Source organism: Anguilla rostrata, chromosome 15 (genome assembly GCF_018555375.3).
Source record: "Anguilla rostrata isolate EN2019 chromosome 15, ASM1855537v3, whole genome shotgun sequence".
NCBI classification, from domain to species: Eukaryota; Metazoa; Chordata; class Actinopteri; order Anguilliformes; family Anguillidae; genus Anguilla; species Anguilla rostrata.
This window is the reverse complement of record NC_057947.1, coordinates 8,121,109-8,134,568: the sequence shown is the minus strand read 5'-3', so window position 1 is coordinate 8,134,568 and position 13,460 is coordinate 8,121,109. Positions and strand designations below refer to the sequence as shown.

At 42.8% G+C, this 13,460-nt stretch overlaps 2 protein-coding genes across 2 annotated transcripts; both read left to right on the top strand.

Annotated features, from left to right (window-relative positions):
* The first annotated feature begins 287 nt into the window (after positions 1-287).
* cytip (cytohesin 1 interacting protein) lies at positions 288-6,989 on the top strand. Its single transcript, XM_064310990.1, has 8 exons — positions 288-745; positions 1,308-1,357; positions 1,539-1,593; positions 1,798-1,900; positions 2,036-2,129; positions 3,406-3,472; positions 5,100-5,166; positions 5,585-6,989. Exons 1-8 carry the CDS (start codon positions 554-556, stop codon positions 5,968-5,970), a joined length of 1,014 nt encoding a protein of 337 aa, XP_064167060.1. The 5' UTR covers positions 288-553; the 3' UTR covers positions 5,971-6,989.
* Positions 6,990-8,668: 1,679 nt separating this feature from the next.
* LOC135241193 (ermin-like) lies at positions 8,669-13,006 on the top strand. Its single transcript, XM_064311388.1, has 2 exons — positions 8,669-9,462; positions 10,431-13,006. Exons 1-2 carry the CDS (start codon positions 8,985-8,987, stop codon positions 11,348-11,350), a joined length of 1,398 nt encoding a protein of 465 aa, XP_064167458.1. The 5' UTR covers positions 8,669-8,984; the 3' UTR covers positions 11,351-13,006.
* Positions 13,007-13,460: the final 454 nt, after the last annotated feature.

Genomic DNA, 13,460 nt, shown 5'->3' with positions numbered 1-13,460 from the left:
CAAGCATACATTCTCTACGTCAGCTTGTTTCAAACTTGACTGCTGACCTGTGGATGATGTACCATTTCAGCTGGGTTCTGATTCCATCCACGCGCTGACCCGTGCGGGTTGTTTTTGCAGGCCCGGCTGTGGCCCCGGGCTAAAGGTGGCCTTTGTTGTTTTTCAAAATAAAAGTCTCCTCCCCGGGCAGATCGGGGAGTCCTTCTGCCGAAGGAGAGGGGAAGGAAACAGGTGAAGGTCGCTCACAGAAGTGCGGTCTGCGTGCATTTCTGCTGGCTGACGGACCAGAAACCGAATTGCACAGGGGGCTCACAAAGACTAGGGTATTAAAAAAGAAAAAGAAGAGCAGATTTTTTTTTTTTTTTCCCCCCGAGCAGATGAAACGTTCTGGGAAAAAAAAAAAAAAGAACAAAGGATACAAAAGAAACCAAAGCGCAAGGGCTGTCTGATCTGCAAAGTGCGCTTCGGCGCAATCACATGGTCTGGGGTTTCCGCTTTGCTGATCATTTAGCTGTGCAGCCGCTCGCGCCCCTCCGTCATGTTCTGAAGAGGTATGACGGCTGTGATCTCCACCATGAGTGTCAAGGGGCTCCTCAAACAGAGCGCCCATGACAATTGCATTCTGGACAGTTCTTTGAGGAGCAAGAGGAGCCTGTGGCACAGGTGTTCTCTTAATGGGGAGAATGACCGCAAGCACAGGCAGAACAAGACAAAGAGCCTTGATCTGCCCAGAGGACAGAAACAGGTGAGAGAGAGAGAGAGAGAGAGAGAGAGAGAGACCAACTTTACGCTTTCACCAGAGAGAGAAAAAGATTGAAATTAGTTAAATGAATTCTCTGAAGGTGTTTGAAAACATTCGTTTTTGCAGGATTTGAATTTATAATTGCATGTGCATTGTGTAACTAAAGGGCTTTATGGGCTTGTTGTGTTAATTCCGTGCAAGTATGAGTAAACCGCAACCAGGAAGTCAGTTGCCGAAGAGGCAAGAAGCGGCAATTGTTTTTGTTTTAACGTCTTAATTAAGAACTTTTTAAGAAAGAAAAGAGACGTGTTGCATAATTTGCATATTCAAACGTAATGCATGTGTGATATTACGTTGTACTACAGATATATTAGGTCTTAATTAAGTTTACAACCATAATCTAAACTTATATTTAAAACTACAGAAGTAATAGGTGTGGGCAAGTTTTATTTACATCACAATCAACATTTGTATGCACTGAACATGAACTGGCTGGTGATTAATTTGTCTAGCACAAAGACCGTGATTATATATACTTAGAGAAAGCATACTTCTTTCATTCCAGGTTACTCGTACTCGGTCAAATTCCCTGGTCGATTACACAGACCCTCAAAGGTAAATAAGAACAGCTTTATTCATTCTGATATCTTACGGTAATCAAGTGTGCCTAAATGTTTGAATAGTACAGAGGCTGGAGCACTTGTGGTTAGAGTGTGAGAGGGCAAAAGTTCTCTCTGCTCTCCTGTAAACAAACCAGACTGACTCATGGTCACTTATTTCCTTGCACCAAACCCAGGACGACCGTTGTGCTGGAAAAGCAAGACAACGAAACGTTCGGATTTGAAGTGCAGGTAAGCCATTCGCGTGGCCTTCACCTCGCATTTTCGCCGTTTGCATTTTGAGGCATTTGAAGGCGCAGCAGGCTGCATTTGCATTTTTAGTATTTGCTGCGGTTGAGGACGGCAGGGTTGAGGGGGAATGAACTGAGTTCTTGTGTACCGCTTTAAGAGCGCTCGCTAACAGAGGTCTCACGGTGCGCCTCTTTCTGTTTGCAGACGTACGGCCTCCAGCTGAAGGACAGCAGCACGGTGGAGATGTGCACATTCGTGAGCAAGGTGCAGGAGCACAGCGCCGCCGAGGCCGCAGGGCTAACCGACGGTGAGCACAGCGCGCCTCACTTCCTGTCCCCCAGGGGGGCCCGCCCATCGGTTCCCATGCCAGGCCCCTTTTAGAGCAGGTTCTCACAGGAAGCTGTGGCCCCGGCTAACTTATTTCTGTCTGCTTGCGTGCCAGGCGATGTCATCGTCTCCATCAATGGCGCCTGCACAGAGGGCTCTGCTCACCAGCACATCGTCAACCTGATTCGAGGCTCCGCCAACATTTTGACGTGAGTGGGTCGTGTCACCTGTCCCTGGGCAGGAAGGGGTTAACTGGAAGAGGTGCGGTCTGAACTGAGAGGGAGGGGGCAGTAGGCCTTCACTTAAGGGGAGGCACCACCCCTTAATAGGAAAAAAAAATTCCTTTACTCATATCAAAATGAAATTTTACCAGTTGAATAAACACACAAATACAAGGTTTTTTTGTATTATGACTTTTCATTTTTTAAATTTTTAAAATATGCAAATGAGCGATTTGCTCATTACATATGCGCTAATTTGCATATAAGGTATTCAATATTTAAGCTCAACAGTTAAAATCTGAACTGATTTTTTTTTTAATGTGATAAATAACTCAATAGTTAGGGCTTGTCAGAGGCTTTTGTCAAAATATTGTTTTTTAAATTAATTATTCCAAAAACAATATGTACATGCTGTTTTTTTTAACCTATTTTTACTGATAAAATGCCACATAAAATGAAAATGACAAAACATATCAAAAAAAGCCTCTGACACGCCCTAGCTATAACATTTAAGAAACAGTATGTAAAATTATGTAGCTGTATCTATTGTTAAAGTTGAGATAAATTGAATAACCTAGGGGCAATATACAGTTTTGAGGAAATGGCTGTTAAAGATTTGCTAACGTAAATGAAATCGAGGAGTTCTGCTTGTCTTTCGTCCATCCTCACAGTGACAGCAAAGGAAATAGCCACATATGGTCATACTGGCTATACACTCCAGGAAACAAGCTTTTTAACGATATATGATTCAACCATCATAAAATATGCTATCATAAGCTTATTTTATGCATCGTGTTCTTGACGATGGTGTTATATTATCATCTAAATTAACTATTTATAACGATTATTTACCTGTAGTTTGCTCATTTTATGAAACTATAGAAGCAAAATATAAAAAAATATCAAAATTGACATATGGAATCAAAATCATAGTTTTTCATGGTGGTGCATCCCCTTAAAATGGCAGTCAAAATTTCTGCAGTTCTAAAAAGCCAAAAGCAAAATAAAGATGCATTCTCCAAGAGTGTCAGCAACTCTCTATGCACGTGTAGGTGGTGTCATCAGTATACTTTAGTGTCCATAACTGTTTCTGTTGACTCAATTCATACTTCCACACAGATGTTTTGGGAGAAGGTTCAGGTTATCGCTGGGGGAAAAAAACAGTGCTCCACCCAGAATATAAGCCTACACCCTCTCATTAATGAGTTGAGGGCCTTAACCACAGTGTCAGCTCACGGCCTCTGCCTCCCCCTCTTACCCACAGGATGGAAACAGTGAGTGGGGCGGTGGTCAAGAGGATCGAGCTAGAGAAGAAGCTGAGGTTATTGAAGGTAACTCTCTCTTTCTCTTCTTCTTCTTCTTGTTTACTGAGGGCAATGTTCCTCTTAGATTAAAATGCTTTCAGAAGTGCAGGGAACGAAAGCATGGTTGGGCGTTGGTTTCCTCTCCACAAATTCTGCCTGAGACAAACAAAGGCCACAGTTTTAAAGACACAAAGGGCACAGTTTTACTGACACAAAGGCCACCATAGAATATTTTGTGATTAGTGATGCAGTCTTTTTTTCATTGGATTTTTAAAGCAATTACATTTTTGGAAGTTTTGAATACCGTGCAATCTAAAAGACACACTGGGAGCAAAAAAACACAATGCCAGACAAACCATGTGCCCTCCATAATGCAATGCAAACAGGGTAGACAAACAGACCGAACTTAACCCTTTAAGATGCGAGATCACAAGTATCTGATTAGAATGTTCTTAACCGAACATTCTAATGCTGGTCTAACAATCACTACTGGCAATTGAACTTCAAATTTTGAAAAAGCAATCCAAAAAGCCCACGCTATAAAAGGGATAAAGACCATAAAAAGATATATATAAAGATATAAAAACAAGTGTGCGTATTGGGAAGGTGAGCATGTTATTATTAAGGTAAACCTACACAACCACTTTGAACTTAAATCAGTTTTTCATTTTATTTTGTCGAATAGTGGAAGAGATTGCATAATTTTGTTCTACAACACTGGGAAAAACACATTAGACGAAATTCAAAATCAAGCAATCGTCCCCCGACAAAATATGATCATTTAAAAGCAGGCCCATTACTGGGTAGGGTTAGGGTTAGGGTTAGGGTTAGGCCCATTACTGGGTAGGGTTAGGGTTAGGGTTAGGCCCATTACTGGGTAGGGTTAGGGTTAGGGTTAGGGTTAGGCCCATTACTGCTCGACCACTCCGCTCTGCGGCAGCAGGGCGTCTTGCAACCCCTCCCACCCGCCCAAAGGGATCACAGAGCTTCTCCACCCTAGCTCCCCAGTGGTGGAACGAACTCCCCGTCCCTCTCCGAACCTCCCCCTCACTATCCATCTTCCGCCGTGGCCTGAAGACTCATCTCTTCAGACTATACCTAGAATAACCACCACCACGCTGTGTATATATATATATATATATATAAAAAAAAAAAATAAATAAAAAAAAAACCCTTTTTTCCTGTCACTTGTTACATGTTGCCCCATCCCTGCACTTCTTGGTAAATTGTATTTGTCCTAATACTCTAGCTTATTCTTCTGCCTAGTTCGGCTTTGCAGATGTTAGACCAGGATAGTGTTCTTTGTTCTCGGCTAGAAATAGCTTTACAAAATAAGTAATTGTACCTTACTGAACCCGTGTTCAGCAGTTGTCTACGATCATGAAAATGCACTTTTGTATGTCGCTTTGGATAAAAGCGTCTGCTAAATGAATGTAATGTAATGTAATGTAATTACTGGGTAGAACTCAAACCAGCAATTCGGCCTGATCAGAAATTCCCCTGTGGCTGCAGCAGAACATTGAATGAGCTTGATGTATTTCACCTGAAGCAGTCTGTTTTTGAGAAATTAGGTAATTCTGGTAGGTGAAAACCTTGCTTGCCCTGCACAATCTGTCAGTTCTAACCCCGAGAACCTCTGTTTTTCCCCACATAGCAAAGACTGAAGACAAAATGGGTGGAGTTGCAGAGACTGACATTACAGGAACAGCGCCTTGCCTCTGGTACGGGGACTTCTATAAAAACCGCAGCTTCCTTTGTCATTATAAGCTTTTCTCATCAATTAAAAATGTGCATAGTTTAGCATGTGCTGAGCATATACAGAAAAGCGTCACTGCATAATTTTTTTCACTGTCTGAATACTTTCTGTTAGAAAAAAAAGAGTAGCATTGCTTTACAGTTTAATATGTTTCATACAGCATTGCGATGGTTCTTCTCTACTAATATACACTCTTGTTTTAAAAATAAAATGTAATGGTTGAAATTGAAAAATGTTTTTAGTGAAAAAAGGTGCTTCATTGATTAAGTTACACACCTGTGACACATATTATTTTCATTATGGTGTATTTTTATGTTCAATATTCAATGAGCATTCCAACCATACATTTGTTTCACAAGGGAACTGACTTTTCCTTCCTTCAGGGGCGATGAGCGTCTGTTCGGCTCCCCCCTCGCTGGACTCTCCCATGTCCCTGGCCTCCCCCGCGGGGCGGCGCGGCGTCCGTTTCTCCAGCGACAGCAGCTGGAGGAGCGTGGAGGAGGCGGAGGAGGGCGAGGAGGGCGTGTTCAAGGACCTCAGCCCCCTCAGCATGGACGGCGACCGCTTCTTCCGCTGGGACGTCCCGCGGGAGCGCACCACCAGCCTGGCGGGCAGCAGCGGCTCCGTCTCGCCGTCCTGGGACGCCGTGGGGGCCTGCTCCCTGTTCGGGACGCTCCCCAGGAGGTCCCGCAAGGGTAGCGTCAGGAAGCGCCTGCTGAAATTCATCCCCGGATTCAACCACTCGGTGGAAGAGGAGGAGAACGTCTGAGCCTCACGCGGACCATGTGACTTTGGACACACTGTACTGCTCATTCACAACAGCATCATCCTCCCAGCAGCACACATTTATCATTCACATGACAAAGATGTTCAGAGTGCAGAGGAATTCAAACTGTACTCTGTCCTCGTCTTATCTTTACAGCAATAATCAAGTATCATTCACCATAAAAAAAAAACATTTGTTCAAGTATCATTCACCTTTAAAAACATTTGTAGCAAAACATTCATAGCTGGTCCTTACAGCATCGATAACATGCAAAGCATGATTGGTTCAAAAAAGGTTCCGATTGTAGCATTAAAGCATTAAGCATTACGGGTGCAATTTATGTTAAGGTTGAGCGATTTTTTAAATAATCTGTTTCATAATTAATGCAGCATACTACACTTCCTGGACAAAAGCACGGAGCCCTTCCTTCTTGTAACGTTTTCCTCTAAAACCTTTCCCGTAACTCCTTTTATAGTGAACTACTGACCTCTTTATGAAGTTTAGCTTTTAGTGTGTGTGTATGTGTGTGCGTGCGTGCGTGCCTGTGTGCACGAGAATACGTGTGTGTGTGTGTGTGTGCGTATATATATATATGTATATATTATATATGTGTATATATATACACATATACATACTCATGTACTGTAAATGTATATACACACACACAGAAATGATTTGGTAGTACGTTCATGAGAAGCATCAGAGGATAGTTTCTGAGATGTTCAAAACAGGATGTGGCTGACAGAAGGTGCAAACTGCACGAGTAATTTTTTTTCTCAGTTGGTTTCATGTTCTCAGTGAAGGTACCTCTTCACTGTGCTTCTGTCAGACTACAGTACACGAGAAATCTTATCTACTCACGTCATGTTTCATTTGCATATCTACCTTTTCAGTATAGCAGTGCTATTTATGTAAATTTGTTCATATGACTGTTTGTTGCGTATTGCAAATGTTTGTCTTTTTTTTTCTTTACTTTTCTGACGTTCTCAATTATACAGTGTCTATTAAAATGGTTGATTTTAGGTCCCCTGAGATTGTTTTTGTTTTTACAACTAACCTGGGAAGGGGGCTTCGCAAATATCATTCTGTGGAAATGGTGTAAGACACAGCAGCACCCAAATACCGGTGCACTGCTGTAATCTGTAAAACCACAACCTACCTCCCGTCACAGGACTTCATCGAGCCAAAAATTGCCTGACACGCACCCTGCTTCCGGTGGGCTGGTCTCATCACCAGAGAATATCTTTTTTTTTGCTTTTCACAGGAAAGTGATTTTTTAAATGGCAGTTAAAGTTAAAGTTAAAGACCTTATAAAGTATACCAGTGTTGACCGGACTGGCTTTTGCTATTGTGCTCATTTACTAATTTGAGTAATCAATCAATCAATCTAATTTTATTTGTATAGCGTATTTTACAGCAGTTGCCACAATACGCTTTACAGACAACCCTGGCCTAAACCCCCACAGGAGCAAGCCTAAGGCAACAGTGGCAAGGAAAAACTCCCTGTGGCAGATGGGAAGAAACTTTGGAAGGAACCAGGCTCAAGGGGGAAACCCATCCTCCTCTGGTCGGCTCAGGGTGCCGATTGGTGACCAACATGTCAGTCAGTTTTATAACTAATGTGAATGATTTTCAGAAAAGCATTTTTTAAGTTGGTGGCAGTTTGCTGGGCTGGATACCTAATTGCGTTTTGGGCCTGCAGAATGTGTTCTGAAAAAGACTGCAGTTCCCATTTGGTAGCTGCAGACTTTGTCACACGTTGAGGTGTGTGGGATGTCACAGATTTTCAAGTATGCAGTAAGACAAAAGCAGGCCATCCTATTTTTCGACCGCTAACTGCAAACTCAAATTCAAGTCCCGCAGACAAGCCTGGCTCTGCCTCAGGCTCTGTCACAACATACTTGCTTGTTTTTCTATTCGACGATATTTTTCCTGTCTCACATTATGTCCTGAGATTCCTCATCCAAGGACAGCAAAACTCGCACGCGAGAGATGGGGGGATAAAAAAGAAATAAATCACAGGCGCATGTTGGCTCCGTCTGGGTAGCTTTTTTGGTGTACTTGGAGCTTTAAATCACTTGAAGCATTCTGTGCTATTTACAGGAAGCAGAACAAAAAAATATCTAAAGGTAAACGCTGCCAGTCCACTCGATTGTTTCTTCGGTCACAAGCCTGAGTGAGAGCTATACATGAATCATTAATGAATAAAAATACAAAATTATAAATCTTACAACACATTCATACTGGCCAGTTGGAATAACCCTCATTGTGCTTGAGTAGAATTAGTGATTACTTATGTGATGTGTATATGCAGCTACTCGTATGCTACTTGTCACTTGCACTAGAAATCCTCTTTAAGGGGGCACAGGTTCATCTGTGTATGTAACACGGTTCTGATGGGAATACCTCAGCTTGGTTGCAGTCCAAGCTTATGCTGCTTTATACAAACGTGACCAGTAAACCTTCGGGAGAATGTTAATCCAGTTGCAGAATGGCTATGGGAGAAGGTGGTCACTCAGGGGGGGGGATTAAGGAATTAGGACAATCACTTCATTTTCTGAAACTAGTTGACAAAGAGCCATTCATTTTCCTCCACACAAAACCTCTGTCTTTTGACGGCCCAACCTGCTTAAAGACTTACATCGCACATGAACGCAAAAAAAAAATCCTCCCAGCCAGTGCTTTTTATTCATCATTAACGTGCAAGGTGGTCATTTCCCTCATCGACTAACAAGGCCAACCCTATGACCGATGAAACGTCTCTATTTTCGATTGGCCAGCCAGACCAGCTAGGACGGGCTAGGGAATACTGGCTCTGTGTTCTACATTCTACTGTGTTCTATCAGTCCGGGGCTCGGAACCGGGAGCACGGAACAAGGCCAGGTTACGATCGAGGACATCGAAGGACACCTGCAGTCCTGTTTGTAGTTCAGGACAAACGCGAGGGCGAGACAGAGCGCAGAGGTGACTGAAGAGAGAGAGAGAGCAGAGCGTTTGCTTTTCAGCACGTCTCAGACATGGCTGAAATGATGGACAGAAGCTTGCTGGACCTGGACCGGGGTGCTCAAGCCCCAGGAGTGATGGAGATCATCGGGGGGCTCGGGCTCCTTCAGTCCCTGGAGGATGCAGTGGAGGCTGCCGCCGGGGCACTGGACAGCCCGTGGGGGGACCTCGATGCCTTCGTGGAGGACAGAGGCACGTCCGAGGGGGTCTCGCCGGAAACGGAGACCAACGCTGTGGACCTCGCTGAAGTGAACAACGACGAAACCCGGGGGGACCCCCTGGTCGCTTCGTCGGCGGGCGAGAGCGAGGCGGCGTCCCCAGATGAGAACGGCGCGCCCCTAAAGGAGGGGCTCCCCAACTCTGAAACAGACCCTCTGGCGGAGGTCCACAAAACCTCAGCCCAAGGATCCGCTGTTGAAAGCCCTGCCATTCCCACTGAATGCCTGACAGAACCCCAGACACAGCCAGACCTGGAGCTCTGCACGCAGGACGGTAAGGAGCGTGCTCACTGAGCTTCAGCACACACTTTGCTGTAATAGTATGATAGGATTTTATTTATAGAAAGGATATTTGAACTTTATCTAAACAACAATCACTTCATAAAATCATAGGTCCACTGAATACTACTACTACTACTACTACTAATAATAATAATCAATTTATTTCATCAACTCACAATATGGTTATTATTTTGTAGCATTACCTCTACATTTTGATTACATTTTAATTAACTAGTAATTGATTTGTTTGTTTTATATAACATACTTAAAATTACTGAAATCTCAAATTGGGGAGATCATGTGGAAACCTCAAAAATCTCAAATTGGGGAGATCATGTGGAAACATTACACATATGATCAATATGATCATTTTCCATCATTTCATATCATATCAACTATCATAACCATATGCTCTTACATTACCCAGGCTATTAAATATGTGAAGGAGGAAGTTTAATTCAGGAAATAATCCCAGAACAAAATATTCAGTTCCTATTTTATGAATTAATTCCACAAACTGGCAAAACCTAATTGTTCAATATTATTTAAAGTAAGCAACTTCAAATTATTTATTTGCTGCATGTTACTATATGTCCTTGTTTTGATATACTACTTCTTCAATATATGACAGTATGACTTGCGTTAAGAACATGGGTATGATTCATAACTCAACATGGTTATTCATTTGTTTGTCATTTTTTCTCCAGGACTGCAGTGTAATCGTAGCACCATTGATGAATTAAATGAACCGCACAGCAAAATAATAATAATAATAATAATAATAATAATAATAATAATAATAATAATAAATGGAGTACACAGTTTAAAACAGTGGAAAAGCAAGCTGATTTGATTATAAAGTGCATTAAAACCACAGCTAAAACCAACACCAGTAAAAACACAGATTTGTAAGCGAATTAGGCATTAAAGTTATTAAAATCGCTTGCTGTGTCTGTTTAGCCTCTGGGAACAGTGGAGACTTGGTGACATCAGAGGAGCAGGTGGAAGAGCTGACGATGTCAGAGGCAAAGGCCATGCCCATGCCAGGTGGAGAGGAGACTCAGCTGAATGGGGCAGGAGGTGCCACAGGAGAGGAGCCCAGGGAGGAGGTGCAGGATGATGGCCAAGAAGAGGTTGAGGAGGAGTGTAAGGGAGGTGAAGAGGAGGAGCAGGTGGAAGAAGTGATGATGTCAGAGGCAAAGGCCATGCCCATGCCAGGTGGAGAGGAGACTCAGCTGAATGGGGCAGGAGGTGCCACAGGAGAGGAGCCCAGGGAGGAGATGCAGAGTGATGGCCAAAAAGTGGCTGAGGAGGAATGTAAGGGAGGTGAAGAGGAGGAGCAGGTGGAAGAGGTGATGATGTCAGAGGCAAAGGCCACGCCCATGCCAGATGCAGTGGAGGCCCAGCTAAATGGGGCAGGAGGGGCCACGGGAGAGGAGCCCAGCAAGGAGGCGCACAGCGACGACCTAGAAGAGGGTGAGGAGGAGTGCAAGGGAGGTGAAGAGGAGGAGCAGGTGGAAGAGGTGATGATGTCAGAGGCAAAGGCCACGCCCGTGCCAGATGGGGAGGAGGCCCAGCTAAACGGGGCAGGAGGCGCCACTGGAGAAGAGCCCAGTGAGGAGGCGCAGAGCGACAGCCTGGAAGAGGTTGAGGAGGAGTGCAAGGAAGGTGAAGAGGAGGAGGAAGAGCAGCAGGAGAACAGCTCCCAAGATTCCACCTGTTCCCATGGAAGCAGCTCCCAGCCGACTGGCCGAGGCAGGAGGAAGAAGTCCGTCAGTCGCGCCAACCTCTCCAAGTACAACACGGTCTCCTACCGCACCATCCGCAAAGGAAACACCAGGCAGAGGATCGATGAGTTTGAGTCCATGATTCACACCTGAAAGCCAAGGGACAGAATCAATCTAGGGGCTCAATGGTAGATTGAAGTCCAGAAAATAACATTGGAAATACTGCTGATGATGGTATAAACTTAAAGGCCTTCATGTTATCCCGTGACATCTGATATATTTATGTGTATCATTCAGTGAAGAACTAACGTGCATTCTTATAGTAAAGTTTTTCTGTGAAAATGCTCTGTTGTACGTCTTTAAATTGTGTAATTTTCTCTATTCAGAATGAGCTCCTTGTGTTTTTTTGGCCAAATGATGCGATGTACTTTTATAAAAATCTATGGGTCAGCTAGGGGTTTGAGAGGAAATCCATGCTCGTCTGTACTTGTTTGAAAATGTCCACATAAATATACAGTCTTTCAAAGTTTGCTTGAGGCTGTGTCAACACATTGTAAACACAATTTTACCACAAGGATTTCAAATGAAAGTACAATTAGAATTAGAAATGAGAATGATGATTAAATTAACATTGTTTTGTCAGCTATAAACTCCATTGTGTCTCATAGGTCTACCACTTGAGCTTTTGAAGGCTGTGTGTTGACCTTAGCATGGAAAATGTTCTTATGGTTAGTTTAAAATTATATTGTATATAATATGTTTTCCCTGTAGAATGCTGTTTAGCCTGGACAATACACTGACGAGTCAATTTTAAATTATAATGGGCAAAACCATATTGTGAGGAGAGGACACATTGAAGTCAATATAGAAAATGGCATGTGCTTTCCCAATGCATTTTATTTAGGTAACAATAATAATAATAATAATAATAATAGTGATCAATTCCTCTTGCACTTTTGGCTGAGATTATATTATACACATAAAGCATAGCTTTAGTTATCAATGCTAGAAGCTTGCAGGGATTACATGAAAAAATGTAGAACTTACCTCCTGAATATTTCATGCTTAAGACAGCTTTTTTCCGATGATGTTGTGTAATAGCATTATACAACAGCACAACAGTATAGCATAAACAAGAGTAGAAACACAGAATAAGAATAATCATTGTTAAGAAAATTAAATCAGAATGTTCTGAATATGAACAGATCTAACAAGAAAATAAAAATGAAAATTTCTTTCAAAAAAGTCTGTTTTTCAATCAACAGCGCCCTCTAGTGATTAATGGTTGCCTTGAATTCAGAGATACTGTAATAGCAGCAGAATAAGACCCAAGTAAACCTAATACCATTTATAATATCCAGTGACATTTAGGGATGAATGTATGTGTGTGTGTGTGTGTGTGTGTGTGCAGTTTTGCTTTATAACAGGCATACACTGGAGCAGCCGTTCATCTCAGGGCAGTTGGCTTTTGTTCACAGGAAGTGTTTGAAATAACCAAGCTTTAAGGACATTAATCTTACCAGGAAGTGTGACCATAGAAGAGAATGGACTTTCCTACTTTTCTTTTGTATTCAAAGTCAAAGTGACAATAATAGCATGCACTTGAGGAACACTAAGCAAACTCCACAGCTTCCCAAAGAGTTTGTAACTGCTTTTCATAAAGAAGTTGTTTTTACCCACTTTCAGACCAACTTTTCTATTGTACAGTTGTTATAACTTGCTTCAGAGAATGTAAAATGCAGGAATAACAGTGGCTTGTATACCACACTACTAAGTGATGATGCTGAATAAAGTTTGGAGGAAAAACAACTTATGCTGAATGAAAGACCGATACATGATAAACCTTCCTGTTTTGGAGTCCGTTTACATGTTTCCAGTGCCGTCACATTTGTGTCTACCATGACTTATCACTTCTGCAGTGTGCCTTCTGCTCTTTGGAACAAAAATAAGGTGAGCATCTCCACCCCATCATGTGAGGTGGTGGCACCTCTCTCTCTGATTTCTGTGGGTTAATTGACCCTGACGAGGGGCAGGTGTATGAGTTCTATGGTGAGGTGATAGCACCTCACAGGTATTTGTCTGAGCTAATTATCCCTGATGAGGGTCAGGTGTAGGAGGCCTATATGTAGCCCCTGATTTCTGGGGTTCAGCGCAGACTCATTGTTTGTCAGACTCTTAGTGTGTAGGGGTGTGAGAATCGGCAGAAGTTACCGTGTTGATCCTATCTGCCTGATTTGATCACCGTTTAGTTTCTTCTCGAGTT

Excerpts from the sequence above, each read along its gene's own strand:
- cytip (XM_064310990.1), top strand. The coding sequence starts at position 554 with ATGACGGCTGTGATCTCCACCATGAGTGTCAAGGGGCTCCTCAAACAG. Across the intron at positions 1,594-1,797 it reads CGTTCGGATTTGAAGTGCAG|ACGTACGGCCTCCAGCTGAA; the intron begins GTAAGCCATTCG and ends TTCTGTTTGCAG. Across the intron at positions 3,473-5,099 it reads AGAAGCTGAGGTTATTGAAG|CAAAGACTGAAGACAAAATG; the intron begins GTAACTCTCTCT and ends TTCCCCACATAG.
- LOC135241193 (XM_064311388.1), top strand. The coding sequence starts at position 8,985 with ATGGCTGAAATGATGGACAGAAGCTTGCTGGACCTGGACCGGGGTGCT. Across the intron at positions 9,463-10,430 it reads GGAGCTCTGCACGCAGGACG|CCTCTGGGAACAGTGGAGAC; the intron begins GTAAGGAGCGTG and ends GTGTCTGTTTAG.